General features: G+C 38.8%; 1 protein-coding gene across 2 annotated transcripts in view; it reads right to left on the bottom strand.

The window, feature by feature from the left end:
- The window catches only part of prkcaa (protein kinase C, alpha, a), a 135,608-nt gene that overhangs the window by 72,699 nt on the left and 35,850 nt on the right, over nt 1–27,059 (bottom strand). For both annotated transcript variants that reach the window (XM_034861175.1, XM_034861185.1), the window contains exon 3: nt 8,930–9,012. In XM_034861175.1, the coding sequence (XP_034717066.1) occupies nt 8,930–9,012 (83 nt within the window). The remainder of the gene's footprint in view (nt 1–8,929; nt 9,013–27,059) is intronic.

Raw genomic sequence — 27,059 nt, 5'->3', positions numbered from 1 at the left:
TTGGAAAAAGGCTGCAATGAAACAAAGAGTGAAAAATTTAAAGGGGTCTGAATACTTTCCGTACCCACTGTAAATACGAACTTGTAGAATACTTTGACTTCTTCAGGCTTGTTCTAATGATTGCAGAAGTGACACTGATCTGGGTTTTTGTTTATTATTATTAAAGAAATGGCAGAGCAGATTCCCAAAACCAACCCGGCATGGCAGGGTTTACATTGTCATGTTGTAAATTGAGGGAGCAAATGCAGTATCGGCTCCAAATATCAGGCTTATGTCAAATCTGCAGCCCGTATCGATCATTGGCTAAGGCTGATGAAAAAGAAATTAATATTTTCACAAAGAAATCCGTATCAGTCGATCCCTAACATCTATATACAGTAATCAGTTTGATCCCAAACCAAGCAATCGTCGTGAAGGTATGGGGTCAATGATAATTGACCTTTTCTCACTGGTTTATACTACAGTAAGAGACAGAATTACCTCAAACATTTTCAGTACAAAGTTGGTACAATAAATGCAAGCAGCAATCCAGCTTCCAACGGCCAACCTTTTGGAAAGATAATCACTTTTCAGTTTCTAATCAAGTGTTTGGTTGGTAAATGCTTAGTTGTTGTTTTTTTTAGTTAAAAGCTGGTCTTTCCTTGCCTCTTGCATTGCAGGTTCACCTGTGCTGAATAATACAAGTAGAGAACTCTACTCTAATTCTCTTGAGATAAGGAAGAAGGAGAGGGGCAGGCTGTAACTATCATTCTATTTTTGGGATTGAGCTTCAGGCCTACTGCTGGTTCAGCTTCAGGCCCCCGCTGTTACATGCAAGGTTAAGTTTAGACTTCTAACTGCACTCAGGCTTCTGTTTTGTGTTGTTGTCTGCAGTTACATGCAGGGCAGTTATAGTACATCTGCTTATTTGACAGGATCTATAACAAACAAAAAACATAACTGTCTAGATAGTTGTCTTTGAACACAGTGATGGTGTCAGCAAGACAGAGGTACGACAATGTCAAGAGTTATGGAAAACCAATCTTAAAACAATTTATAAAAATCGCTGAAAGTTTATTTTTTTTATAGTATACTAAAGTTCTGAAATCACAGACAACTAAAGAAATAAATACAAAATTTAAAACATGCTTAACCAGTGGGTGCTTTAAGACTCAAGGCTGATATGGAAGAGTCATGGAAAGGAATAGGTTTTGTAGTGTTCTGGCAGGCACTGGTGAGGACAAACTGCCTTCCTGCAGGAACTGTGAGTTGATTCAGGGTCAAGAGCACTTCTAACTCTCCCATGCGCTGATCATTAGTAATACTTAGCATAGTTGGAGCAAGACTGGCTACCAAATACTTGCCTCAAACTAACCTTGGAGGGGCAGATTGAATATGTCTGTGTGTGTGTGTGTGTGTGTGTGTGTGTGTGATATCTTGGGGTAATAAATAAACTTGGGGTTTGACTAGAAGTTTGTGAGTGTTGGTGTGTATGCTTAGTATGTAAGAGAATGCTAATTACATTTTGTTTGTGTGTGTGTGTGTGTATGTGTGTGTGTGTGTGTGTGTGTGTGTGTGTGTGTGTGTAAAAAACCTGTTTTTATGTGTTCATATTTAAGACTTAATGAAGAGCCTCTTCAATACACCAGGCAGGTAATCAATCCGAGATAAACCAAGATAGCACACATATCTGTAACAAGTCTTAAACTTGCTTTGAATTGCTGCTCTCTGTTTTTGTGTGAATATTTGTACCTATGTGTGAAAAACAGTGTAGGTAAAAAACATTTGTTGAGGAGGTTTCATGTTGCCAAAAACGGCAATTTATGTCCTCTCCAATAAGAAACATTTCATTAAAAAATGATTCAGCAGCTCCCAGTTCACCCACCCATCCTCTATCCTCTAAAACTTTCCATCACATTTGAAAGTATGTAAGCACTCACAACTTTCTGCAGCGTCTCCCCCAGCAAAGCCTTGATCACATCGCATTGTCCTCATTTCACAGACTATTAGCAAGAGAGCCCTAAGATCTGTTAGTGTTAATTAGGATCCTAGACTTTATGAATACCATCAACAAGCAGCCCAGATGACTCTTCATCAACTTCAAGTCTACACTAATAATCACTGGAAACAATGAGTTATTTCTGAAGAAAAGTGACAAGACGTTAACTTTTTATTTGTCCTTGAACTCAAGGCTGTAATGCCAGTTTATGGAGTGTACCAATTCATTTAGCAGTTTTTTTAGCAGTTAAACTCCAGTTTTAGCTAAATGTGAATCAGTCAAAACAAGAATCTCGTATTCTAGCTCATATCACTTGAGTGTTCATGCTCACGTAATGTTAATATTGATGTGTGAATTAAGCTGTTGAAATGAATTGTGTCTTACCAGCAGTATCTTCATAATCAGATGAAGATGAAGACACTTTTGTGCAGATAACCTTAATAAAAATTGATCACTGTTATTTTTTTACACATCTAGGAAAGCTTCTGAACAATGCCGATTTTTTTTGCAACACTCAAACACAGTCACAAATTCAACCTGTTCTATACCAGCAACAAGAACTATACTAAGACTATACTTTGATTCCCACATGTCCTCTGCAAAGACTTAATAGAGAAAATTAAAAAATTATTTTTGTCTGAAATAAAATGCAGAGGGTTATAGGGTTTAAACAGGCATCAAACAAGCACATGCTGTGTCAAAAGAGCAATAACACAACCTTTAATACAGTGTCTATGGTGCATCAATCAGTATGGAGAGACAGTTCAAATCTCCTAAAGCCCATATTCCAGGTCCCACACAGATTAAGAACTACTCACTTGTTTTTTAGGTTTGTCTGTCAGAGAGCATGGGAACTCAATGTAAAATCTATTCTCATCTACCTGTGGCTGACTCTGCTTTCAGTGACAAAGGCTTGAAGCTTAAATAGCAATCTGGCTTGTGTGATATTATCTACAGATACAGTGTCATCAAGCGGGGGTATGAAGTAGGTTTGGAGAATGCCTCTGTAATCCCACACTTATTAATATTAGACTTTGTCCCCTCTGGAGACTTAATTCCTCGAGGGCCTGAGATGAGAAGGTTTATCTTGTTGTCTCACGTTTAGACAAACTATGATGCATGGTCAAGGGAATGTATAAAATCAACATCATTAAAAAGTATCAAAACAACAGCCCTTTTGTCTCAGCATTTGAGAAAATGTGCATTCTTCCTGTCCATTTCCAATTATTTCTCATGTAATAGGGATCTCCACATTGTTGTAGACACAATCTGTCATGTCTTCTAAGTTAAAAACGCTAAACAATTATCAAAAGCATAAAGTCATTTTTGTTAATAAAAGAAGAAGCCCTGAGCCAAAACAAAATCATCATCCAACAGACCCAGCTTTAGTGTATCTACAGTAATCATCAGGAGGGTGCAGCAGTGCATTAGAGCAAACATGCCTTACAATCCCTGGATAGGACTTAACATTTATGCTGTGCTTCATGTTGTCCTAACGGCTTTGTTATCTAGGAATGATATCTCTTTCTATTTCCCTCTCCTCCCACTTCTTCCCTAAACTCTGACTCTCACATTTTTTAACCTTCTCCCTTGGTTTCTTATCTACCACGTTCTCTGAGCAACTGGTGTTTAGCCAGATATTATAGATGGCGAGCTTTAAACACTCTTCTACGACAATTAATACAACTTGGTGAACGAAGCCAAACTTCATTAGACACCTTATATGAGTAGAGTACATTCTTGCCCTGTGGAAGGACGTGAGTAGCTGTTCTGGGCCTGGTTCTACCAGGCATAGAGATACGCCTGTCTGGCACATCTAACAGTGTGATTTCATGTGCATGTCTTGTGTGTTTGCATCTGCAATGATATCATTATGCTGAAAAAGTGTACCCTGACAGGGCTCTGCACAGCATGTTACCACTCACACATCAAAATAAAATCAGTGCACTAAGCAGATTTATGGAGTATCAGGTTTCTTTGTGACAATGTTTCCTTGGAAGTGGTGCTCGTGCCAAGGCTTCCGTAGGGCCATGTGCAAAAAGCAGGTGCAAAGACTTGACTCATTAAGGGGTGGGCGGCTGACTTATGCCGACAATTGATACAAAGCTCATTGTGTCTTCTAAAAAAAACGATGACGACAACAACAACAACAACAATAATAATAATAATAATAATAAGAATAATAAGAATAATAAGAATAATAATAATGATAATAATAATAATAATCTACATACAGTATATATTTAGAAAAACTAGTTTTAACTGTCTGCAGCATAGTTCGCAAAAAGTGGTCAGCATAAGCATTGCTTCATTTTAGGGGGTCAAGCTAAAAAAACAACAACACAAAAGTTGTTTTAGAAAACAAGAGAAGGAAAAAAAGAAAGGACAAAAAAAAAAGTCTAAACAACATCTGGGGCAGAACAGGGTTCACAAGAAGGAAGTGGACTGAAAATGAAAACAGATGAAAGGCTCCCCTGGCTGTGACAACCCAGGATTCCTGTGTTAGCTTCACTCCTGTTTAATCTTGTTTTCAATTCCCAAGAACAGTTTTTGTAATGAGAAGGTGTGGGTCCCAAGCCTCATCACCAGAACACCTATTGTTACTAGGGGTGTGACGAGACGCTTACTCCACGAGACGAGACACATCACGAGATTGGGTTCACGAGAACGAGACGAGACGAGATTTTTTTTTAAAAATTAAAGAAATCCTAGATGAAATATATGAATGGAAAATAGTTTTTTTATTCAACTGAAAAATCAGTAAAATGCAAAACAATTTAGGTGCATTTTGAAATCAACTATTAATGATGAATGTTATTTAACTTTTTTTTTTACTATTTTAATGAATTATATGCAGTAAAGGACGTGCAAACACTGCAAAATGTTTTGTATAAACTCTACCAACTGCCTTCTGCCCTGTACAATTTCACACAAGAAATCTAACTCCTTTTAACCTAACTTCTTATCTCCAATAGTAATTTCACGCTCCATCACGCTGACATCACATCGCCTCACGAGACAACTTTTCACCTTGACGAGAAATCTCGTCACGTTTTAATCTCGCGAGATCTCGCACCCTTAATTGTTACCAAACGTGCTGAAGTCTGCCAAAACCATCTCCTCCTGTGAGATTTGCCTTTTCTAAATATTAGATCACTGCGACCTATACCATTACTCATTAATATTACTAATTAGATTGCTCTCAGATTAACTGAAGGCATGCCTATAAATGTATGACTGCATCCCTTTAACTGAGTCATGTTGAAGCTGTGTGTTTGTACCACTTTATTGGTTGATATTGTGAAGAAGTGTATTTTCTGGGTGTCTGTTTGAGCTCTGCCAGGCTGCCATGTCACCCTTAGGTCAGTTCTGTCTGTCTCCAAGCAGAGGAGAAAGAAAGGGCACTGTGCTGCAGCATAACTGTGTTACTCTGTCACAGATATCTGTGCACTGAACAGCCCTGAGGGGCACGGGGTGTGTATGTATGTGTGTGTGTGTGTGTGTGTGTGTGTGTGTGTGTGTGTGTGTGTGTGTGTGTGTGTGTGTGTGTGCGCGTGTGCGCACACTTGTGTGTTCAGAGGGGAAATCAGTGCACAAAGACTTGCAGATTGCCCCTGGTCATATGTGCTGCACTAGGTAAGTGGACATCAATGATGCAGCAGCCACACACCCCTGCAAAAGCGAGCACATCAAACCTCTTAATTTCATCTGCTAAGCCCCTGTAGTGAAACGGGAAACTTTTGCATTATTGATGATCTTGTCCTGTAAAGCAATGAACTTACCCGACCTGCAGGTAACGTTACACCTGGCAGTCAAACGAAAACAATTTGTTAAAGTAAGTGCTTTAATCAGACTAATTGACACTAGCATGGATTGTGCTTACAAGTAATACCATTACTAATTCAGACAAATGATCACTTCAGGGCCACATTTTAAATTAACAGGATTCCACATGCAATTTCATTTTCATAGATCAATTGTTGAAAGGTCTGAAGAAACCAACAAAAGAGGAATATTTCATTCTCAAGACTTCTTATAAGAAACATTTGAGCATTTTCCGCAATTTAATCGTATACTCAACAACGCTGTGTCATTTGGGTTCTCCAGTGCTGACACAATGCTGTGGAGACATGCTCACAAATAAATAAAAAATACAACAGATAACATAGTTCTGCATGAACTTATTTTTCATGTAATTTTCTCACTAGTTTACATGACAATTTCAACAATAATGTCAAATTTGTCATGACATGCAGTACTCTAGTGGTTTGAGCAGCGAGCCTGTGACCAGAGAAACAGTGACCAATGCCAGTGAAACTGGGAGATAAATTGAAGAGTTAGTTCTTTCCTCAAAGAAGAAAATCAAACTGAATCTAAAACTGCACCACTCTGCAGAGCAATTCTCACATGTGAGTACGTACATATCTGCAGCCTATCCTGTCCTTGAAAAAACACCCTGAGACTGGGACTGTGAGGAATTATGTATTCATGGTAATCTAGTCCTGTCAAACCAAGGCTAGTCACTAATGACGAGTTTGCTACTGAAAAGATCTGAGAGATCTTGTTGGCATCTTTGTGTACACTCTCACGGTTGGGGAGTTATAAAACACGGACATGAGTCATAAAATGCAGGTAGCCTAGATACTGCAAATCTTCAGGAAATTTGCTGGCCATGGGAGTTATTGCCTTTCTGGATTGCACACCCGAGAGGCAGCAAGCCATGTAATAAGTATGGTTGCCGATGGCAACAGTTCTGCTAGCGCACCGAAATGTACATCAAAAAGGACAAATCCAATGTTCTAATACGGCAAGAGATAACATACTAACGTATATTTAAAAGAGATTTGGTTTGTGGTGGCCATGTGGTCACATCAATTGTTATAATGTCATAAAACCACACAGTATTCCAGCGTGAACAAAAGACTGAGAATAATTTAACACCCTGGCTCTCTAAGTGAAGTCTGCTCTAGCCGGATTAGATTTCTTCTATTAGTTTCTCTTCTGTGACGCACTGTGAATACATTAAATGAGTATATAGTATGTACTATAACCCATTATCCTTATATCTAAGTGTGGCAATGACAAAAAGCATTAAACAGGCTAAAAATGGTTTGACCACAGGAAGTATACTAAGGGAGGGTTATGAGAGTTCAGTAATTAAACTGATATTTTAATGTTAACATAACAAAGAAAATATAAACTAACTTAATAAAAAAATTATGAAAAATGTGATCACAAAAAACAAATTACATTAACAAAGAAAATAACGTCAATTGGAAAAAGTAAAACTCTGCAGTTTTTAAATGAGAAAGGTTTTTAATGCATCAAACAGGAATGAATGACAAGCTTTTAGTTGATTAATATCAAAGATGTACTTGTGCAAAACATTTATTGGGAAACTGGGCTCACTGCAACCCAGAGATGTCAAAGGTCATTAAAGTCGACTGTCCTGCTAGCAATCAACCTGATGTCCCCGCACTACTTTAAACCCCTGTGACTGCTCAAATCGAGAATCCCCGGCTCAGACTATTTTCTTATGTTACGGCTTTCGTGTCATCCGTGGCATGCTCTATTTAAAGAGTCTGGATTGATGATCTTGAATGACACACTGACATATCTCCGGTTACAGAGGCCATGCCATGCTGCTATAACGCTGAGGGGCAATGCATGTGCGGCAGGATAGCAGGCCTGTAAATGGAGTTTTGAAAAAATTGATCTGCACACACATGTTTTAATGAAATTCTTTTGATTCAGCACCCATCCTACTGGGCAAGCGTATGTATATGTCTTTTTTATTGTTTCTTATGTAAATGGAGGTTTCACACTTAGCAAGCTGGTAAGCAGTGGCTGATAGCACAAAGCTGGTGAAGAGGCGAATGGAAGACCTGATTGAATGTATCATACAAAAGCTGAAAAGTATGTCGACGGTCCAATAAAATACTTTTTATTGCATAAAAAACTACAATAATCTTGAATCCCACTTTTTTTGTTGATTAAATTACCCAGCAGAAAACTAATTACTGTATGAACCACAGAGCTTCATTGACCATTTTCCATTTATTAAATAATATCTAGAAGCTAAACTAATTCAAAATTAAAATTTCCACAGTGTAATTGGTAAATCTGGACTACTGTTAAAATTCTATCTAGATTCTTTTTTTTTTATCATTATTGAGACGACCACAAGCAACCAGCTGTTAGTACTGTGTGTATCTCTGGCCAAGACAAATGTGGGTGTATTGGCTATGGCCACCACTCCTACATTTCCCATCTGTATCTGGGTCTGAGCAGGTCATTGCTAATGGCACAATGTCAATCAGGTTTTCTGTAAACTCAGTCCTGCTGGGTGAATAAGAAGCATTATTTAGAGTAAATACATTACTGTTAGTGCATTATCACAGGAAGAGAATAGTCTAAACATTAGTTCTTCTTAAGTGGTCAGGGACAGTGACTCACTAAGTGGAATATTTAAATGTAAAAACTGTGACTTGACTTAAACAATAACATTGGATGAATTGAATGCTGCTGCCGAGATGCATGAGTCGACTAAAAATGACATCCTTTTTTGATAAAAGATTAGAGCTCTTCTTTTAAGATATATTAACACAAGGATGTTAAGCTTGTATTATCATTTAAACTAAACATTTTTCCTTTTTGTTATGCAAGTCAATTTTCTGTAAATATTTAGCTTGTCATTAACATCACGATAAAGAGTGGTGATTTTATCATTTTAATCATCTGTTGTTTAAACTAAAACTTGGGAAAAACAAGGATACATGGCAACTCTACAGCTCTCAAAGAGAGCAAGAGTGTTCAAAAAAGAGGCAGGCTTAGTAGACAACTGCATGTTCGCTGGATTGGTGTTCTGTGTGCACTTCAGTAGAATGACAGGAAAGGCCCCTCCTCACAGACAAACACATGAGAGTCAACAGCTGGGTTTTGGTTACTTACGTCTGTGTCAGGCCCCTTATCTGCCCCTGGGCAGCAGAATGTGACTAATTCATGGCACCTCTTGTGGACCACAAAACAGCAAACTGCAGGGGAAGAAAAGACATGAGAGAAGGCCGTTAAGAGAGGGATGGTGAGAGAGATTTGGAGGGAGAGAAATATACGGACAGATGGAGACAGACAGACCACAAAATAATAAAATACAGTGTATTACTGTTGACTAATATGTAGAAAGATACCAAAATGAAGAACAAAAATCTGATAACACAGGGGGTTGAAAAACCACTGATGTCTGAGCTAGGCTTTTTCCCATGTGTCCAGATGGCTAGCCCTGCCCGCAGGCTGACTGCTCTTATTGCACAGTACAGTGCCACCTCCTCACTGACATGACAGGAGCTAAGGCAGACACCACAATTACATACACACGGTTGTGTAACACACAAATGCAGACAAAGACATTCAAACTCCAGGGCCCACACACAGTGGCAGCAGTGTCATCCTTGTGTGCCTGGCCACTGGGTGCACTGTAGTCTGCAGCCAAGTAAGGAGCAGACTCAAAAGGAGGAGCAAGGTTCCTGTTACTGGCTCTCGAAAAAACTGTGTATTCTCACTGTTCTGTCTTTGCATGTCCTCCTTAATTGTTCACCATATATGTGTCTACATAAAGGTTAGGTCTGCTCCTCTTTCCTTTTGATAGACAAGAGCACCCCTCACACGGTTTTTAAGGCGGACACTTGCGGCATGAGACCTAAGCATCTGGATCGGTGGTTTTCCATAGTATTCACTTAGCACTGAGGCCCCCTGAGTCGACTCCATTAGTGGCTTGTGTTTTCAGGGACCTTGTTTGACATAGGAGAAATAGCCTCTCCCAGAAACCGAAACTTTATCAACAGAAAATCCCCCAAAAGTCACATCAACCCCCCCAAATAGAAATTGACTTCCAGGTGACAAGCAAAAAGCAAAAAGGTCTTACTGAAATCAAACACCAGCTGAGATTGTTTGTCTCTGTTATCATATGGACCACTCCAACTCATTCAGTCTAAACGTCTAAATCGTGATTTAGGCATGCAAACACAAACTGAGTAATGACAGTACTGCTGTCATTAATATGGTAATTATTTCTGACTTCTGATCATTGTTTTGGAGTGAGTCAAACTCTCTACATCCATCCACCATCTGTCCTGTTACAGAGCTGGCTCCTCGAAAATCATGAATAAAGACAGATATTTAACACTCCATTAGCATAGCACATGTGTAATACTCGCAGAGAACACATTTTTCATTAAAAACGTTATTAGATTGTACTGAAATCTCATAAATCATGTTTATATGGCACATTATCATGCATTAGTTATAATTCACAAAGGGAATAATTACTGTCTTGTCAAAATGCACATTATCTCCACAAATTAGTTGAGTCTGGGCCAAACATATTGAATTTTGCACACATTTCCGTGAATACATGCATATATCTATACTGTATATGTTAGATACTTAGCCATTGGTCAGATTCAGATTATGCAAAAGCCATTGTCGAATACCACTGTCTGTTCTTTTAATATTTAATTATTAATGTAGCTTGTCAATGTCATAGACAGTGCTTGGGTCAATGCCAACAGTTTTGTTTGGATTTGCGTCCCAGATACCAGTTGCATGGGGAAATTGGAAATGTACCTTTCTGAGTTTTGCACCAAGGCTATCAGAACATCTTCCTTAATACTGTAATTACTGAACATTTTATGCTTTCTTTGCTTAACCTGGTAGGACCAACCAATCTTTTTCTTTGGCGCATGAATGCTCTTTATCTCTGGCACCATGGTGACAGTTGTAAATATTCAGACAGAAGCTCCAGGAGTTGTTGTTGTTTAGCTAATCCACTTTCCAGGCCCATATTTTACAAGTAAAGTACTCGGTGCTGTGGTCACAAGCCAGCTTCTCTACCCATGATGATACAATAAGTGATTTGAGAAAAACATTGTAACATATAAGCCTATCTACCATAGTTTTGAATAGACCTGTATTCCAGGGAAGAAACCAGACAAAATAATAATTACTAATCTGCATACACAGTCAGGGTTTCTTACCAACATACTGGTATTCACGTGTTCTTGTATGAGGGCCAGAGATGGGAAGTAACAAAGTACAAATAATTAGTTACTGTACTCAAGTAGATTTTCAGATATTTTTACTTTACTGTTTATTTTTGTGGCTACTTTTTACTTTTACTCCTTACATTTTAACACAAATATCGGTACTTTTAGGTCCTTACATTTAAAACAACTGACTCGTTACTTTAGTTTGGTACAAAAGGTTGTCATGTCGGAGAATAGCGCGGACACGCGCCTCATACCGCGAGCGGTCGAGCCACACAAAGAGAAAAGGATTCATAACAATCCGTGATCAAGGATTTATAAACGTGGGCAAAATAGGAAAGATATTCTATATATATTCTTACCTTAATTATAACTGTCTCTTCCTAGTTGTACTACAGCACTTACTGTTAAAACATAAGCTTGGAGACACTACCTTATTTAATCACTAAATTAACAGATATATTTGTGTGTGGGTGTTGGAGTTTATAGACGTCTAAGCACCGCCGGCTGCTGCTAGAGACCAGTCTTTTTTCTCCAGGTTTGAGGACGCCTCGTTTTGATGAAAATGTATTTGTAGCTCATTGTTGACTTTACTACGTTAGGAAAGATGCATAATTTGTGATTTTATATCATTTTTCTTTCTTCATGTCCACTGAAGCTCTCAGCTTGCTCTCTAAAACATGGTTGTCATTCTAAGGCTACTTTTACTTTTATACTTTAAGAAAATTTCCAAGCCTGTAATTTGTTACTTTTACTTGAGTAAAGACATTAAATCAGTACTTCCACTTTTACCAGAGTATTTTTTAACACAAGTATCTCTACTTGTACTTGAGTATAGGAAGTTAGTACTTTTGCCATATCTGACGATGGCAAATTATTACACTCCCCTAACACAGGCACATCACACCACCACAACTCAACCCCTTCAACCCCCCCCCCCCCCCCCCAGTCCTCCTAGGAGCTATTGGTCAACATGAAAGCATGACCCATAACTCACACAACTGCCAAACCACAAACCTGACAGGTCATAAATCTCACTGATTCAGTACCTCCATATATTATCCTACAGTAAATAGCTGATAGTAGTGTGAGTAGCCCAGTTCACACTAACACACACCAGCACTGTTAATACCAAACCTTTGTCTTGTTTCTGTTGATGAAGTTTGAGCCTTCGTATGTAGTTCCCATGTTCATTTAACCATCAATGCTCATCACATTCAGCAGCAATCAATTCTAATTGAAACTACTAGCTCTTCTACGACCAGCACTTCCTTAACAGCAGTGCATTTCTCAAGTGAAATGCTTACCAGACGTTTATTCAAAATAGGTTATAGAAAAAGATTTTATAAAGTCTATAGGAGGTAACACTATGCCATATAAAGCATATCAATCATTGCTTTTATGTGATAGACAAAGAGAGAAGACAGCAGGAGATGGTATAAATTACTGCTACGGTGGTGGAGTAAAACAAAGAAGGAGGTTGCCAGTGGCCGAAAACAAAGACGGTCGAAACTCGTCATCTTCTGCTGTTCTCATTAGAGCTCGGCTGCTTGTAACCGGTTGTCCCAGTAGTCTAGTCCTGGGGTAACACATATATCACCTCTGACACCATCTTAGTGGAACATCTCCATTAGGAGGCAAAGGCACCAAGCTAGCTCCATAGTAACTGCATTACTGCCAGGGAATAATATACTCTATATTTCAACAGTGGTGAGTGTTGATTAAACTATTAATCAAGCGTATTTATCTTAGCAAATCATTCGGAAAGCTACTGAGCTACAATCCTTGTAAATCACGGACATGAGGCAGACTGAGAACATCAGGGAGGTTGGTATCTATTAAAAGCTGTCGAATTAAAGGAGCTATTGGATTTAAACAGGGACTTTGGGGACTGACAATATAATATAAAGCAATTAAGGCTCACACAGTCATGTACATGTAGGTGTGCCAGTTAAGACATTTTCTTAAATCCTGCAAGAAAAGAGATTTTGGGGATGTGAGTTGTTACTTCCAACAGCAGCTTAGTCACCTTGGAGGAAGGGAAAGCAGCTATGTTGTGGTGTTTCCGACAGGTTTGTTAGGGTAAATGGAAATAATAACTCTCTTACTCTGTGGATAAGCATTAATTATACAGCAAGTGAGAGTGTAATGAGGGTTTTCAAATCAATACGTATTGCCTTGCAGTACAACAGCCTGCAATCACTTTTCTTCCCAAAAGATAACTCAGACCCACTCCTACTCCCTCTTGCAAATCAATTTCTTTCAACTATTTTCCAGATCAGAAGTTCGTAGGAGCCATTTCCTGAATACAGGCAGGTAATTAGAGTGAGGGGATAATTTAATTCACCAGTTCTTGGATTTGTAGATGTGATTTATTTCCAAGATACCTTGGACACCAGTAAAACAAAGGCATTGTAGTGGAAAACTATCAAGAGGCCCTTCCGCCCACCGGTGCCCGTGACAAAAGGCTCTTTTTCACAGACCTTTCATTATTCCCTTGCTCCTTTCTCCACTTGAATGCAAAGAACATTTTCACCACTTTCACCAAACACTAACTCCATGGCCACGAAAAGGAGAATGAGAAAAATCATTAAACAGGAACAATTTAGATCTCACCAGAAAAAATATATAAAAATGGCTTGGATAAAAGATTGTTTTTCGCTGCTTGATATAGTCATACATGCCTATCTTGTCATTCTAGGAGCACATTTGGCAAGTTGTCCTGTTGTCTGGCCAAAACACACTGCATTACAAACTGCAAGATTTAGTGAGAAGTATGCCTCCATACTGTAAACATCGATTTAAAAAAATGTAATTTGAAACACTGAGCCCATTCACAATAGCGAATAGTGTTTACTTTAACATAATGGGCATAATGAGGAAGTAGTAATCAACACTTTACACAATTAATCAGTTAATCTAAATGACTAACTAATATCTCCTATTTAAAAAATGTATTCCAATGTTTCAGTGTTCTGTTTTGTAAGCGTTAAACAACATGCATCATCAAGTCATTTCTACCCATGATAGGGTAAAACATTACTATATACAGTACATTTGGAGAAAGAATTTACAAAAACAAGTATCAGTGTTTAGCCACGCAAAAGGCTTGGCTTTATGGATGCCAATGTTGGTTGCTCCACCACTTTGATCCAGACTGAAATCTCTCAGCAGGTTGCCATTAAATGTGATAAAGACATCTATGTCACAATTTATTGAAATGAAATCCAATAGGATTCAGAAATCCTCATTAAAATCAAAAACTAAACGTGTTACTAAACCCACCCCCTGCATCGGTCATGGCTTTAGCAACATTTGCAGTGATGATGATGTAAAGGTGTAAAAGTAATGTTAAAAGGTCAATAACATGCCCCATCATCATGATCCTCACTAAAGCTTTGATCAATGATAACTATTCACTATCATGTACACTTAGAGGACTGGATATCACAGCTAACAATATTGTGTATCACTGGGACCGGAGCAACAGCCAATTCATAACAGGACGGCCCTTCATCATCTAACACCATGGCAGACATTGTATATTTTTTTGATTTCTTCCGGCTTAGACTTGGCTCTAACATCTCTGTCTTAAGTATAAAGGGCTTCTGGACATTTGATTAAACTCCCTCTCCAAGTCTCTTTAATGGCCCATTTATTAATAAATAAAAGTGAGCCCTGCATAAATCAATACACCTTGTACTTAAAGAGTCTGCATTAAGCTTCCATTATCATGCAAATAAGATCATCACGTTGAGTGACTTGGTTTTTTAAAGTTACTTTAAATTAAGCTAATAACTACAGTATAATGTTATTCCCTTTTAAGATTACAAAAGGCAGAGAGTCCCATCCCCTTTCACATGCTCCTTTAAATGTGGCCAAGGAATGCATCATATTTGTACCCAAGTTTGGTTGACACTAGACTGGTAGACTGCCAATCCTTTGCAGCCCTAAGTAAACTTCAATCTATTGTGCACCAGTCAATTGCTTAACGTAGCAATCAGCAAACTTGTCGGGTCAAAAGACGTCAGGAGGTTATTTATCACTGGTAATATGAAATAAGAAATGGATGGATGAGGAAGACACTAGTGGTGGCTGTTAATAATAGATGTCATCCATAAGTCCACTTATTTGTTCTTGTTAGCAGCCTGCTGATGTAGGGGATCACAAGGCATTATAGGGAAGTGGAAGTTCTGTGGACACACAGTATTTACCATTTAACCCGGTAGATTGACATTTATGCATCCTGTGTTGAAGTTAAACACCATTACTTACTGTACTGTAAACTCAAGTTTCATGGAACCTGCAGCAAGTTTCCAACTAATATTTTCACTTTACACTAAGCTGTTTAAGGGCAACAACCTCATCAAAAACTTTAAAGGTTGACAGGGCCAACCTTACGCGCAATTAGTTTGGTATGAGACTAGACTGCCGTTTAAAGGAACAGGAGAAGGTTCAGCTTAACCTGCGATTCTTTATCCACATCACCCATATGCAGTATACCAACAGGCACACTCCTGTCCATACTGCACAAAGAAAGAGGAAGAGATTGTTTGCTACTGATGAAGCTAACAATTATACAGACGGAAAAAGCATAACAGTCCACCTCAGTGGTTTTGCAATGCACTTTAAAAGGCTATCTTTGTAATACAAAATGTTAAGAGAGGCATCAGTATTGTGGAATAAAGCAAGGGTAGTTTATAAGGAAATATATATATACACTACCGCTCAAAAGTATGGGGTCACTTACAAATTTCCATTCCACTCCATTATAGACAGGATACCAGCTGATCTGGGTGGGTGGCTGATCTTTAATGCAATATCTACATTTCCCATTATCAGCAACCATTCATCCAATGTTCCAAAGGCACATTTTGTTTACTAATCTGATATTATTTTAAAAAACTAACTAAGAACACATTAAACAACCCTTTTGCAATTATGTAAGCACATAATGTAATCTGGAAACTGCTGCCCTGGTTAAAAAAAACAAGGCAACTGATCTCAGCTGGGATTCTGTCTATAACGAAGTCCAATGGAAATTTGTGAGTGACCCCAAGGTTTTGACCGGTAGTGTATATAAAAAGGAACCATATATATCAAATCTTACAGAAAGAACTGAGGCCCTTGGCCCAAAACTGAATGGAGCCACTCTCAATGGTCTGAGAAAGACAGGCAACAGTAAGTAATCTCACTGAGTACATTGACAAAAATGTTTTTTGTTGTTGTTTTTTTTAGGTCCTAACAGTATTTTTTGACATGCAAAAAATGCAAAATATTACTTTCATATATTAAAACGTTTAAATAAAGATTAATTAATTCTCAATTTACAGTTACTGATAAGAGAGGCCTGTTTTTCATTTAATGGCAAAAATAATTTCTGAACATTGACTTCTTTCTTTCAATGATAAAGAAAATAAAAAGCTGCTGCATTCATACTGACTTTTCAGACACAAAGTAATATACACAGAATCAGGCCATTTAATCAATTTTTTAAAAAAAATCTACGTTCAGCTTAAGAAACATGGATCACTGATAGTACAACTAATGTCTACAAAGAATATGCATATCCGGTTACTTTACTGGTAACTGGCAGGTGATGTGGAGTCTTGTGCACACTGCACGTATAATGGCCATTTGTGAGGGAGAGCGGTCAAGAGGCATGGCATGTAATGGAAGGATGTGGATTTCTGTCTGCACAAATTACATAATGAGCACTCAAGGGGAACCCTTGTAGATATAACAATTAGAATCTGCCCTAATGACAGACGTCTGCGCAACAGGTACAGAAACAGTACGGCAGAGAGTCAGAGAACAGCAGTTGTAAGAGGCAGCTCCGAGATATATGGGGCTCTGCACACAATCACCTTGTTCTTCATTCAAACTGTGGCCTAGAATGGGAAAGGCTATTGAAATAATGGTTTTAGTTTAAAATCCTAAAAAATAAAGCTGCTAGCACTTTTAAGCAGGCCATTAATCCTTTATGATAGTACTAAATAAAGAAAATCTTTTTTTTTTTAAATTGTATTATTATAGCAGCTTTCAGAATGTGTCACATTATCGCTACCGCGTCTCCTCTCCACTCCCCAACATTACTGCTGCAGTTGTGCATTACTTCCCAACTTACCTGATTTCTGCGAAGTGGCAAAATCATTACACTGAAAATGACTCAGAAATACCCCACTCCAATAACTCTAAAATAAATTAAATTTTTAAATAAATGAAATCATTTTTGTATTTTATATTCTCTAAATTGATTATTGATTATGAATGTGGTCAATCGTCATTTAGGAAATTGCTCGATGTTAGCATAGAAAGAATCCAATCATGGCAGGCAATTACTGGGCAGGTCTTTTATCCATTCTGTTGATTGCACTTAGTGATCCTAACTGAGAACACAGATGGGTTTGGAAGCAGTGGGATGTTCATTGATTGAATGAAACTGGTTTGGCGTGCTAAATGGCTTGTGACTCGTCTGGGCTTCCACATGTGCATGCGTGTGTGCGTGCGTGTATCAGTCTGAGGCAAAAAAGACATACTTAGGATTCTCTTCAAAATGATAATAATCTCTGCTAACTGGCCCTTAATATGAGCCGCGGGGCTTTAGGTTGTGTGATAAATGTTTGTATAGCTGCTAATGGCTTCTCTTAGAAGCAAATTAACAGATAATAAGAAAATTTGACAAAACAAAAGAACCAGTGTACAATAATACACACATTGCAAGTGTTTGTAAGAAATTACAAAGAAATGCATATGTCAGAGAGGGGGTTGTGGGTATTATTTCCTCTAAGACACAGATAGACAGACAGATATTTAAATTAAGATAAACTATGGCAAAAGTTTGGGACGCACATAACTCCAGTGGAATGAGCAAAAAAACAAATAAACCAGAGGACTAACACTGCTGCACACACACAACATAAAATAAGACCCACAATAACATCTTCCTGCAGGGATAACATGAATGTTAATGGTGGCAGCCTCTATAGCACATATTCTCTGACATTAAAAGGCTCTCACTGGTTTTTATTCAGTTCTGGCTCTGTTTGCGTGTGATGTTTGGTCAAGTATTACATTTACATCTAAACAAAGAGAAAGACAGGTCAAAAAAGTCTGGGCATTGATGGATACAAGAATTCACTTTAGAAACTTTGCACACCTTGTTAGACAGAGTGTGACAGTTTGTACAATCAATACCATAGCGGACAAATGGATTCTTTTGCTTACCGCGTAAGGTCTTAGCAGTCAAGAAATGCCATGCTCATGACCAGCAGGACTATAGGAAACAAAGAAGGAAACTCTCGCTTGGCAGTAAGCACAGATCTGTCAGTAGTGTGAACAGGTTCTTTAAAAGGACACAAGCCCAATGGGTGTGAACATTTGTTCTCCCATTAGGACAGCTCAGTGAACCAGAGACAAATCTCTAGTTAGCCTGTTTTGGAAGATTGTAGATGGACGAGGCTGTTGTCCTCTTCAACAACTCAACACTTCCAGTCAAGTACATCAGTGGACTAGATTGACCTGGCTTTGTGCCAGCTCTCACACTGTGTCTCCCCCAACAACTTCAGCTTCTGTGGCTATGGACATCGTGTACAGTGAACCTCCCTGAGAACAGTGTGTGATGCCACAACCTCAGTCACTCAGGCAGAAGCAGAAAAGATTGAAATCAATCCTGGGCTCCAAAAAGAACTGAAATGTTGGTTGGAACACCAACAAAATTAGTTAATAATTCACAGAGACTTAAAAAGCAAAATCCTTTTACAAAAAATCCAACATTTCAGGGATAGAACATTAACAGTTAGTGTGAATTATGATCTAGTTAGTAGTGTTGAATCAGTTACAATGAAATATGTATGAATAGGCAGTCTGTGTCAATGCTGGAATGTATTAAAGAGTTGCTATACAGCTAGTCCAAATTGTGGTCTGGTTAGTGATATAGGTCAGTAATAACACAGTTAACCGGAATAGACAGTTTATGTGGATGCTGAATGTAGTGCAATGTCAATATACAGTTAGTACTAATAAGGGACTAGGTCGTGATGTAGATCAGAAATAATACAATGCATGAATAGACAGTCTATAAAATGCTGAGTTGTATTAAAGAGTCAATATAAAGTAGGTGCAAAGTGTGGTCTAGATGATGATGTAGGTAAGTAATATCACAATATTCACAAATAGAATATACAAATGCTGAGATGTAGTAAAAAGACTCAGTATACAGTTAGTGTAGATTGTCGTGTGCAAATAATAAAGCAAAGGTTAAAGAAATGACAGTTGAGCATACCAGGGCGGATGCGTAGTGCAAAGAGGCCATAAACAGAATATAATAGCAATTCAAGAGAAGGTGTGCATCTGTGCAAATATGCAATGGGGCATGACTTGGGTAAAGGATTGCAGAAATGCAATAGGGGGGTGCGGGAGCAGAGCATGAATGATGGAGAACGGTCAGCACGTACAGTGATCAAGCAGGAGTTCTGCTAGAGTAACTGCTGGAGCGCATTGGGTGAAGCTATGTGACCAGTGATCATAGGTACAGCTGGGCTTTGCCTAACAAGGATTTGTTAATGAGTTGGTACCAGTGAGTTAGGCATAGCGTGTGTGGCAAGGGCCAGCCAACTAATGTATAGAGGCTGCAATGGTGTGTGTTACCATTCTAACTGGATATAATTTTTAATAAGGTTTAACAAGAGCCGGCTAAAGTACGATACCGCCGGTAAATTAACCGTGCGCTAGCCTTGGCCATAAGCGGAAACCCCTATCTCCTCGCTGTAAACATTGACCATTTTTCATTCCTGTCAAAACTGCCGGATCGTACTTCCATCCTTCACAATAAAAATTACATGCTTCAACAACTCTGAAATATGCAATAAGAACTCCTTAATTTCCAGTACAGTAAAAATAGAAACTCTTTAGAAAGAATGATCGTTGCCCAAACTTCGCCTGAGGATTGCCCGAGCGTTCCTACTTCTTTCCCATGTCAAAGTCACTTTCATATACTAATTAGACATCTAAATGCCCATGTAGACATCTGAAAATTCATACATAGATTGTAAGATGGGTATAGAGCAATTCTGGTAGTATTTTTGGTGATGATCGGAAACGTAGTACAGTACTGCGGAAAGACCGGAAATTACGTCAGGTCGGAAGTGTCCGAATATGGCCTATAGCAGCAAGTGGTGCCTGAACGTGGATACAATGACGCTAGCTAAATTGATTGCGCAGATCCACCGAGAGCCAAAGAAGCAATCGCTAACTGCTAAGTAGCTAACAGAGCTAAAGGATGTAATCAACTGTGGGATTAGTGAGAAAGTCACTTAAAGGGGACCGCTATAAGTGCTTAAATGAACTAGTGTAACGTTAGGTTTAAATGTTAAGCAGATGATAGGACTGAAATAACTGCGTCAAGCTACCGAAGCAAGACGCTATCAATACAGAAGCATGTCAGCCAAGCAGAGGTAGGACAGTCGAGACCATGAAGCCAGTTTCATTGATGAAAGTGAAAGCCGCTCGGCATATCCATTATATGTTATGTCCAATTACATGTTCCATGTAGCCGGTCAGACTGGCAATCAGATCGCCTATTGCCCCTCTTGAGTAACAACAATTGGGTGATTTGAAAATATTAGAGATCGCCCAAGCCTATTGCCCATACAAACTGTTTATGTGAAGTTCTAATGTCACAGTGTACCATTAGATGGGCTAGAGAAAATGAAAAGCAGAACTTATAAATGAATGCCATTTTCAATACTGTATCACGTAATCCACAAACCAGCACTCCCATGAGTGCAAAATCTAGTCTATTTATCTAGTCACTGTGCTTTTCTGGAAAAACAAACAAGAATAAAGATTACATCTTCATAACATTACTTCTTCATTATTTTCATTTGATTAAAAATAAAAAACATGAAGTGCCCAAATGGATCCAGATAACAACTCAACAAAATGACAACTGCATCACAAAGAGCCTTGTTAACTTTATCTTTGTTAAAAATGACTTGCATTTCTCCACCTAACTTTAGGCCTGTAACAGATGAAAGAATTAATTGATAAACACAAGCTGTTGCAGTGTTTCTCCAGAGGTGCATCTCATACCAACCCTGTAGCTCTCCTCCCTGCAGGCTCAGAGGCCTGGACCCAGCTTCCTGTTCAAATTCCAGACAAGCACGAGGAGAGACACAGCTGGCTTTAATTTGAGCTGCTTTTTCACAGCATACGCAGATCTTACATTTACTAAGCATACAGACCTTTTTGTTTTGTCCAAATTTATTTGAGCTTTTGAATATTTGGATGGACTTAGAAAATTCTAAAATATTTCAAATACAATGACACTATTGAACTCTGAAAGGAGATCTTGGTACAGAGTTGTGTCTACTGCACTACTCATACTTGACTGCCACCCATTGTGAGATGTGGATGATATAATGTTGTAATATTCTGCCCACCGCTGGCAAAGGCCCACCATACAAATAACGAAATAGAAATAACATTTGACATAACAAAGTCATAAGATCTGCACAAGGTGTTAACCTACTTTGCAGATATGAGGCTTATTTAGGTGACATCGTTTTTTGTCGTGCCCCCCTTGGGAAACTGCTGTGAGTAAATGAGCAGCATTTGTTGCCAATTTACATGACATAAAAATAGAGACTGTAACTTTGCCGGCCAATATTTAGTTCAAAAATAAATTTAATAAACAGGTTTTTGGTCCTCAAAAATATTTGCCCACTAAATACTCTGAAGTTCGTAGTGTATTCTGTCTATAATTATCAAACTTGCAAGCAAACTTACTCTGGCTGAGATTTGAAGTAACTGATAGGGTAGAGTTTTAATGGGATTTAAAAAGGCAGGGTTAATCCAAAGCACAGCCAGTTAACTGCAGGGCTAGAAAAACACACCACAGTGAGAAAGGAAATGACATCTCCATTTGCAGTAAAACAAGGTTGTTATTGACCAAAAGCCATTTCTCCCATAGTTGTTGGAGAAAAACATGCCCTTGAGAGTGTAGAATGACTCACGACTAAGCACTAACTTAGCAGCCTTGTAATTCGAGCAGACCATCACATACATTCAGACACTACTGTACATGATGTTAGAGTGAGCACAACATTGTTGTAACCATTTGCCTTGTACAGTCATGGCTGACTAGCTTTAAAACACCTCTCAAACCAATTCAAGAAGAAGCTTTTGTCAAAACAACTCTTCCAGCAACACAAGTGTCACTGTACGTTTATTTCAGCCAAGCATTGACAAATGGGAACATTTACGATGTCTGGATGATAAAGGGATACATTTTTTATCCCTTAAGATAATTCACCGCAGTGCACTGACATTTCAACCCTTCCATAATGGGTGACACTTTAACACAGTGACTAAGAGAGACATCTCTGCATCATGAAGACACATGAGTGTTCCAGAGAAAGATGGTGTTAACGTTGCCCTGAAAGTGATACTATAATTAATTTTCTAAACCACTCAAGTATTTTACCATAAAGGCCAAAACCAAGACATCAATACCACATTGACTTTTGATGAAGCACCTAACATTTTAACTGCTGCAGTGGAGGCCAGGAGGCCATTTTAATGTTTGATATTGCCCTCGGTCATTTTCAGTGGGTACACACTGTGAGTTAATTTTATTGTGTTGTGTGCATTGTGTTTATAGTTTAGAGAAACATATAGCAGTGTGATCCACTTCTAATTATTCTATTAAATGTCTGCAGGAGAAATTCAGTTTCATCAGTATACATTTGCATACGTTTTATTACTACACTGCATTCCCCTTTCCAAAACCAGGAAAGAGTAACTTTATTTGAGTGCAGGGTAAACATTTTGGAATGGGCTTTTCTTGTGCTTTAGCAATCTGTCCAGTGTTCGAATTACGGGGGGGTACTGGGGGGGTCCGACCCCCCCTAGATTAGCACGTGGATCTGGTTTTATCTCACCTTGATGAGAGATGAGACTTGGACTCTCCCAAAAAGGGATGAAAATAATAGTTTAGGGGGTACTGAAAAAAATGCAATAAAATATAATGTTAGACTATCCAAAATTGTATGTGTTTAAATGTAGTATTACCATCCCCAACAATCACTACATACCAAAAAAATGGTACAGCCCAACGGGGAGGTACGGTCAGACTGGTTCTTTGATATCACTTCACTAGCTGTCAAAACATAAGTAGCGGGCAGGCGCTGGTGTCAGCAAATTTAAGAGTAAGTGGCTTAATCAACCTTAATCTCTAACTATGGGCTGGCAACTTTCTGTAGAAAAGACAGCGCCTGTCTGTTGAAAAGACGTCAGTATTGTCCAACGAGCAATCAAGGTATTTCTCTCGTGTGGCTGCCAGAACAGCATCCTCTCTTCTGTTCTGTGACTGAATAGCCCCTCCCCTCTCTGCCTTCTCCTCATGTGCAGCAGCACTGCAGTTGGTGGAAGGGGAGGGGGGACTGGGTGCAGGGGCGGTGTAGGTAGTAGAGACAGCGGAACGCGACCATGGATGTTTTAATGAGATAGATGCTGCAGAGCTGGCCTGGCCCTGGGCAAGCCAGCCTTCTTTGAGAATTCTTTATTGATCTTTCATCTTCTCTTAGAATTTTTTTTCTACAAATATAGGCTACCTAAGTAATAATTATAATTAAATAAAAATTACCATAGGGAGTTTGTGATTATTTGGCTAAAGATTTATATTTCTTACTATCTACCTTGCTGACACAACCACTAAGATTTATGCAAATAGTTGCATTATGGCATCATAAATATGCAAATGAGAATACGACATTATATATGTATAAAAATAAAAATAAATGTACCACCTGAAGCTCATGGTATAGTTCAATCACTGAATCTTTCTGTCTGTCATTTTGAATCACACTCCTCTTTGGAACCATGTTCACTTTTGGCATGGAGTTACTCTTGTTAAAGTGCAGGGGTGGGAGAGATATGAGCAACAGGATGTCAGCAAGGGATTTCCATTTATCTGTTCATCTAATTAGTCAGCTTTGGCAGCTTAGGAACAGTTTCAGTGGCAGACAGTTTTCAAGGATCACTAAGTTAATCAGGGGCTTAAGGCAATCTGTAAGAACAGGCAACCAGTCTACTTTGGTATAAATGACAAAGTTTAAAACAGGGGAGGATGAAGGAGAGAGAGTGAGCTAATGAGGGTATAGACAGAAAGGCAGAAAAATAAATGTATTTGATGCTTTCTGCACTTATGTGCATTTGCAAAACCAAACAAAAGGCTGATCTCAAAATGCGAAACGTTCAAACTTTTCTGACCACCTTCTGAAATTGGATTTCCAACCTGCAATAGTGAGGCCAACTCATAGGCAGACTGTATAAAAGACGCTCATCAACTCTCACAGCTCCCAAATTACATTTGACAAGAAGAAGTTAAAATTAGGGGGACCACTATGCCACACAAGAAATGCTGGATGTGCTAAATGACCTATTGTGCAAAGGAGCGAAAGCTACAGGATTCAGCGAAGGAAATGCAGTGGACGTGTCAGAGCTATCGTCCTTTCTCTGCTCTGATAATGACAATGGAACAGCAAACATCTACCCATTAGACAGCAACGTAAGTTGTATACCGGTAGGTATGTGAGTGTGTGTGTCTCCAATTATTCAGAGGTTTTTAAAGTGATGGTGAAGATTACAAGATAATGTATGACTACTAAACTGCCAGTGTAAACCGTGTAAAAGAATTATGAGCAGAGAACACCAAGACTATTAAAGAGGCTGGGCCTCCAAACAGTATGCATGGAATAACGAGTATAGTACTCATTGCCTGTTGCTGCATTCTAATGGAAACTATCCACACTATTGATTTAATGGCAAAATGTGGGATCTCTGAGACACGTCAAGGTGTCTGCCTATCGCCTGCATGTTCTCTCCATCTTAACAGTTAGCACTGCTGAAGCTTTGTAACACAGTAGATCTTTCCCAACTGAGTTATAGCTGCAGATGGAGCTGAATACATCGACCTCTGATAACATCCCTGCAGTTTCTGGTATTGCTCTAGGATATCAATCACACTCGACGACAAAACAGGCTAATAAATAGAAAAGACTGTGACACCCTTGCAGAGAAAAATAGTTTTTTATTTGGCAGTGCTTTAGGAATTGAATTACTTCCAACGCCCCCAGAATGCCTGCAAACACTTTATTTCTGTCAGCTGAGGCCAGGACACAAAATAACTCACAGGTGTGAAAGCATAGCCTACAGTATGGGTTTGGACTTGATGATGGAAAATTTAAAAGTACCACTGTTTAAAATAAGAAGTAGGAGTTTCACATGGAGAAAACTCCTCACGTGAATCTCTAATATTACAGCCAGATTTCTCCTTAACTCACTCTATTCACCCTGCTGTTACAAAGGTTTTCCCAGCACATACATCTCTCCAGAGTTTACTGTATATGAGGATTCCTCAGGAGTCTGCCTGTGTACACACAGTTAGAGTTTGCCCAGGGTGTCTAACCCCTACTATCCTGGGAGACGAGGCATTCCCATCCATGAGAATAGCGAGCCAGACAACAGCACATTTAAATACCACCAATATTAATTACTCCACACAGCAGTCTGACCAATGTACTGTACAAAGACTAGTGTTGGCTATGAGAAGAGTATGAATTTTAATCTGATGGCGATTTCTAAAATTCCGAACTTTCGTAATGGCCAGTTGTGTATGTGAAGGGGAGGGGGGGGACTGGGTGCGGGGGCCAGTGTAGGTAGGAGAGACAACGGAACGCAACCATGGATGTTTTAAGGAGATAGATACTGCGCACACACACTTTGCAGAGCGCAACAAAGGCAGCAAATACACACTGTTACACAATGGTTTAAACCTCTCCATCCTCCCAGGGACTCTAGCATTGCAGAGGCTATAAATAATCACAGGAGATTACTGGGTGTGGTGGCAGACAGCCTGATTCATGTCACAACCTTAATCAGTGTGAATATGCTGCACTAGATGTATATTAGGCTACACGTTTAAAAAGCTAAAAAAGAGTAAAAGCTTTGGAGTTACTTTGAAAAAGGGACAAACAAGCTATACAAAATATAGCAGTTTACGTTTAAATTGAAATAGCAGGATCCAGCATTCAGGTGTCACTTAACACCACACTAAGGCAGCACATATACAGAGTGCGTGTCTGTGTGGGCATCAAGAACCAATTCCTATATGGAATAGTTTCAAAAATTATGATTCCAGTGGAATCGTTTCTTTATTAGAATTGTTTGGAATTGTTTGGAGGATTGGATTTCTATTCTGATTATGGGTTCCAAATTTAACTTGCACAAGTTTTGGTTTCTGTAGCGGCAAGGCGTTTGTTGTGTTGCAGCCATGGAGCAAACTAACTGGCGCTCTAGTTTGACTTTATTTTACGTTGAAAAAGCCCGGTAAAATTGCAACCCACCATTGAATCAAAACAAAACGTTCCTCTTATTTGTGGAATAAGCATGTAACCCGTTTTAACTCCGGCCCTGAAAGAATCAGAATCGAAAATTGAAATCGCAAATCGTTAAAATCCAAACGATGCCCAAGCCTACTGCGTGTGTTTTTCGTCTTCTTTCTTCCCAGACTGGATCCTGAAGAAACCAAAAGCTGGAAAGTCATGCAAGAGTGTGCAATTGTAAATTAAATAAAGATAGCCCTATTTAAACAATAAATGATTAAAACAAACTTGTGTGACTTAACACAAATCTTCCCAAAAGTACTTGACACCTTGTGATTAACGGTCGCACGATATCACTGGCAGGATGTATTGATGAGATTGTTAATCAAGTCAATCTGCAGGCCTCAAGCATCGACTCTTTAATAAACTTCACCTTAAAAATACTTTGTCTCATTTTGAGACTTGAGGCAGAATGTCTAGACAGAAAATTAAAAGTTATTTCGTCAGATTCATAAAGTGTTGCATTCATTGTCCATTGAACAGGTTCGGTAAACAATGATTCAGTGATGTAGGTATACTTAACTGCATGTAACAACAGCAACACTTAAGTAACATATAAGGAAATACACTCATTCACTGTCTTGCAGTTAGATG

The sequence above is a fragment of the Etheostoma cragini genome, chromosome 2 (assembly GCF_013103735.1).
Source record: "Etheostoma cragini isolate CJK2018 chromosome 2, CSU_Ecrag_1.0, whole genome shotgun sequence".
NCBI lineage: Eukaryota > Metazoa > Chordata > Actinopteri > Perciformes > Percidae > Etheostoma > Etheostoma cragini.
The sequence above is the reverse complement of the archived record's forward strand: the minus strand, read 5'-3'. Positions and strand labels throughout refer to the sequence as shown.